This window comes from Echeneis naucrates, chromosome 2, assembly GCF_900963305.1.
Source record: "Echeneis naucrates chromosome 2, fEcheNa1.1, whole genome shotgun sequence".
NCBI lineage: Eukaryota > Metazoa > Chordata > Actinopteri > Carangiformes > Echeneidae > Echeneis > Echeneis naucrates.
Genome location: NC_042512.1, coordinates 10,076,112 through 10,081,348, shown reverse-complemented (window position 1 = coordinate 10,081,348; position 5,237 = coordinate 10,076,112). Strand labels below are relative to the sequence as shown.

Below are 5,237 nucleotides of genomic sequence, written 5' to 3'. Positions count from 1 at the left end.
AAAACGGAATATAACCAAACCAGGAGCTGAACAGTACCGTTGGGACAACGTGTGGCATTCGGCTGTTGACCGAAAGGATGGTGGTTCGAACCCCTGTGGTGACGAAACCCCCCGCAGGGCTTCTGCTGTGGACACTTTACCTCCTTCAGCTTTCAGCTGAGGGGACAAAAGACCGTCAGTCCCGTTTGTGTGGAGCAGTATGAGACACTTTAACAAGACCATTCATTTTGATTACGTGCATGTGTCAACACTCCGGCCTGTAACAGACGGCCAATTAGCGATTTTGCTATCCCACTGTTTTCCTGTTGCCCAGTTTCCGTAGCGTAGTGGTTGTCACGTTCACCTCACAATCAAAAGGTCCCTGGATAGAAGCCGGGAGGAAGCAACTTTATTCTCCATTTGTTTCTGAATGAGCTGAACATTGTGATGCTTCTTTGCAGCTCAAAGCGTTAAGGAGTTGAAACGCAGCAAAAAAAAAAAAAAATAATAATAATAATAATAATACAAATAAAGATTTGAAGGAGGAATGAAAATAAACTAAACAATAACTGGCTCTTTTTTTGACCTTTATTTTTCCTTTAAAAACGGCTCCCAACAGCAAACACTGACACACATTTTAACGTATTACAAATGTTGGAAAATAAATCCCAGTGGGGGTATTTTCCCCAGAACAACAAGTGAATTTCTTTTTAGAGTTAAACATAAGTACTTAAGAATGGAGACTTTACAGCGAAACTTTGCATATTAATATTTCCATCCACCCTCAGAGAGTTTGTGTCTTTGGCTTCATCTTAATGAGAGCTCTCTGGAAACACATTTATCCAGCTGACAGAGAGCAGCAATCAGAAATGAGCTGGCTTCTCTTCCCTTTCTTCTCACTGAGTCGATCACATCTCTGGCTTTATCTGGTCTGGATTTTGCTCTGGCTGACTCCATCTCTTCATCGCTGATAACATCACGATCAAATAGTTCATCCAGAAGCTGGTTGAGTACAGTGTCAGTCACTCTCTTAATGAACTCTGCCCGAACAGCACGCAGCCTCTTTTCTGGTTGGAGGTCGTCGTCAGCTGGGAGGCTGCTTTGAACAGTTTCCCTTTTCGGACCTAACATGAAACCAGATGAAAGGCTTCTTTAACAATCACCAATAACAACCAGCACTTTAAAACACTGATCTAATGTCAGATTTCAGATGACATGTCGTGATTTCGATCTAACACAGAGAGGATTGTTGAGGTTTTCCGCTAAAATTTTTAGGAGGAGGAGGAGCAGAGTCCAACAGCAGCAGCTCAGAACCTCCCGTCATCGCTTCCCTTTCAGGTGATTCTGGTTTTCTATTGGCGGGTCCGAAAATCTGCTGAGTGGACTCAGTCTGTAGAATTTTAAAGTCTGCAGCTGCCTTTGTTCAGTGAAAGTCACCAGCTGCGGGCACGTGTTGTATCTATAGACTGACTGATAAACAGCTGCTGTGCTGCAGAAGGTGAAATTAAAATCAATCTGGGATCAGCTCTGCGTGGATGAACAGATTAAGATGATCAGAAAATAACCTAAATATAATAATCACCATGTTTACTGAAAGGAACCACGTTCAGCTGTTATATATTACTATTATTAATTTAAACCTCCACACGTGAAAATAAATCTGAAATAATATGGTTTGTAACTTTTAGTTGAAATTTGCCCGAAACCTTTAATGTAATGTAAATATATAAAATGATCAAGCAACATGTAGGATAATATTGTTACTCATGTTGAATATGATCATGTGATCAGGCCCAGGCGGCCATGCGGTCCTAACATGTTCAGACTTTAAGGATCCAGGTTTCTAACAGTCTGTTGTTGAAACGTAATATAGAATAAAGAATAAATAAAGAATAAAGATCTTGATGAACAGAGCACAGTCAGTTTGGCGAACAGGACTCAGAGGTTCAGTACTCACAGGTTTCCTCTGTCGAAACTTTGATCACTCTGTCACTGAGCCTGCAGAGACAAAAACAACAGACAGTGATTGGAACATACTGAGGTTCAGTCAGAGCTAGCTTATCAAAAAACAGACGGCGATGATCCCACATCAGTCTCAGCAGATAAATATAAAGTGATCCTGTATCAATATTCTAATCAGAAAACTTTCCAGAGCCCGATCAGACAAGTGTGAGTTGTCGCTTGTCTCACAATAGGATGTTCACTTTAATATTACTAGTTATTATTAACATTCTGGAAACCAACATTTGCTAAGCCAATCAATGCTTGGTGGGAATCATGGTGGAAACCAGCTCTGGAGCAGGTGAGGTTTAAAGTTTGAGATCAAAACATTTAATAAAGCGGTGGCTCTGAATCAGTCAGATCCCTGGAACAGTATTTTTGGGAGTTGTTTTGATACGCCACCTGCCAATCTGAGAGCAGAAATAAAACATGAGTCTGACCTCAGAGTCTCCAGTCTGCAGTGAGGACTCTCCAGAAAACCACACAGATCCTTCAGTCCTGAATCCTCCAGGTCGTTTTTACTCAGGTCCAGTTCTCTGAGATTGGAGGGGTTGGACTTCAGAGCTGAGACCAGAGAAGACCAGCTGATCTTTGACAAACCGCAGTCCTCCAAACTGAGTAAAGAATAAAAGATGTGACTTTAGGAGACAAAGTTCCTGCTTGAAAGCGTTCAATGTTTCATCATCTGTTCAGAGCTGAAGGTTTAGAAATTGAAAGTCAAACAGCTGAACCAACAGGAAGCAGCTTCACAACAGTCAAATACAAACAGTGACAAGATTTAATGAGACAATGAAACAACACTTGAAAGAACCTGAACTGACTCAAACTGTCAACATTGTGATTTGAACACATCAGAAATAACCAAACAGCAGAGTCAGCCAAACTTTATTTCTATCTCTGATTCTGCCACATGTGAACTCCTGTATAACAATCTGAGCTCTGGCAGGTAAGTCCAATTTCTTAATTTCCCTTTGCCGTCTAGACTTAGCCACCCGTGCTCTTTCAACACTCTTTCTATCTCGCATCCCAACTCTTTCGACACCATAGGAGTGAATTATGTCTCCCATTTTCTCTAATCTATCGCTTGCGTTTCCTCCTAGTCTGCTCAGAATTATTGACAAGTCCCTGTTGACTGTCTCCCATTTCTTGCCACTATTTGCCCCAGGCCATTTAACTCCAGCTTTCTGCTCCATATCTCTCTGTCTGACTGGCCTGTTCACTCCAATATCAGCTGCATCCCTTCTTATGACCTCCTCCCTCCACCTCAGTGGCTGTGTTGTTGATATCCTCCGAACTGTGGGTTTTTTTCTACCTGTCGCTGGATTTCATCCGACTTACTCAATTGACTTCTGAAAAAGTTCTGATCGACGATCACTCCCCTTCCTTTCCCCACACATCTCATTCTTCCCTGATGCACTCTAAGGCCTCTAACCGATGTTACTTTCTGCCAACCCAAAGAACAAACCTGGAGCTTCTTTCCCTCTAATCTACCATTTTTATTCCCTCCGGCCACGCTCACTTTGCTCTTCACACTATTCTGCCCGCTTCTAGTCCCAGAGAATAGGTTCGTGCCGCTATCCTTCGCTGAGTCACATATCCAGCTCATAGTCTTATCCGTTCCGGTATCTGTTACCATGTAGTCTGCCTGTGAGTCATCTTCCACCCCTGCTCTCGCTGACTTATTGGTGTTTCCCTTACCTGACTTGTAGCTCGTGCCGGTTGTGACAGGGCTACTAAACCTCGCCACTGCTAGCATGGATTGCCAGCCTGCGGCAGCACCTTTGGGGTCTCTGCCTCCTGTCAGCTGTCTAGCCAAGCTGTCACATGGTCTTTCCCTTGTTGATGGATGTATTATGTAGCATTATTACTTGTGAAAAGAATAAAAATGTATCTGTGTACAGTTTAAATGTTTGAACCCTGAAGAGGATTTTCCCTCATAAATATAAACCTGTCTGCAGGTCAGAGTCACCACAACTGTAACATCATATTAATCTGAGAGCAGAAATAAAACATGAGTCTGACCTCAGAGTCTCCAGTCTGCAGTGAGGACTCTCCAGAAAACCACACAGTTCCTTCAGTCCTGAATCCTGCAAGCCGTTGTGACTCAGGTCCAGTTCTTTGAGATTGGAGGGGTTGGACTTCAGAGCTGAGACCAGAGAAGAACAGTTGATCTCTGACAGACTGCAGCGACTCAACCTGAGTAAAGAATAAAAGATGTGAAGTTAGGAGACAAAGTTCCTGCTTGAAAGCGCTCAGTGTTTCAGCATCTGTTCAGAGCTGAAGGTTTAGAAAGTAGAAGTTTAGAAAATGAAAGTCAAACAGCTGAACCAACAGGAAGCAGCTTCACAACAGTCAAATACAAACAGTGACAAGATTTAATGAGAAAATGAAACAACACTTGAAAGAACCTGAACTTACTCAAACTGTCAACATTGTGATTTTAACACAACAGAAATAACCAAACAGCAGAGTCAGCCAAACTTTATTTCTATCTCTGATTCTGCCACATATGAACTCCTGTATAACAATCTGAGCTCTGGCAGGTAAGTCCACTCTAAAACCAGTCAAACAGTCTACAAACAAGCTGCAGAAGTTTTAGACAGAAAACCAAAAACATCATTCACATAATTTGAAGATGAAATGTCTTGGCCTGACATGACATTACAGATAAGACCTGTCTGCAGGTCAGAGTCACAACAACTGTAACATCATATTAATCTGAGAGCAGAAATAAAACATGAGTCTGACCTCAGAGTCTCCAGTCTGCAGTGAGGACTCTCCAGAAAACCCCAAAGATCCTCCAGTCCTGAATCCTCTTGGTCTGAATCCTCCTGGTCTGAATCCTCCTGGTCTGAATCCTCCTGGTCTGAATCCTCTTGGTCTGAATCCTCCACTCCTGAATCCTGCAGGTCGTTCTCACTCAGGTCCAGTTCTCTGAGATTGGAGGGGTTGGACTTCAGAGCTGAGACCAGAGAAGAACAGCTGATCTCTGACAAACTGCAGCTCATCAACCTGAATAAAGAATAAAAGATGTGACTTAAGGAGACAAAGTTCCTGCTTGAAAGTATTCAGTGTTTCATCATCTGTTCAGAGCTGAAGGTTTAGAAAGTAGAAGTCTAGAAAATGAAAGTCAAACAGCTGAACCAACAGGAAGCAGCTTCACAACAGTCAAATACAAACAGCTCTCATTAATATCAATGACAACATGCTGCTGCATCCATAAAGACGTACTGACTCCACCTCTTAAACTCTACCAG

The 5,237-nt window shown here is 42.5% G+C and overlaps 1 protein-coding gene across 1 annotated transcript; it reads right to left on the bottom strand.

Annotated features, from left to right (window-relative positions):
• Positions 1-549: 549 nt before the first annotated feature.
• On the bottom strand, positions 550-4,988 carry LOC115051532 (ribonuclease inhibitor-like). The gene is made up of 4 exons (XM_029514980.1): positions 4,729-4,988; positions 4,003-4,176; positions 1,937-1,977; positions 550-1,103 (listed from the first exon to the last, which is right to left on the bottom strand). The coding sequence occupies exons 1-4, from the start codon at positions 4,986-4,988 to the stop codon at positions 787-789; spliced, it is 792 nt and encodes a 263-aa protein (XP_029370840.1). The 3' UTR covers positions 550-786.
• Positions 4,989-5,237: the final 249 nt, after the last annotated feature.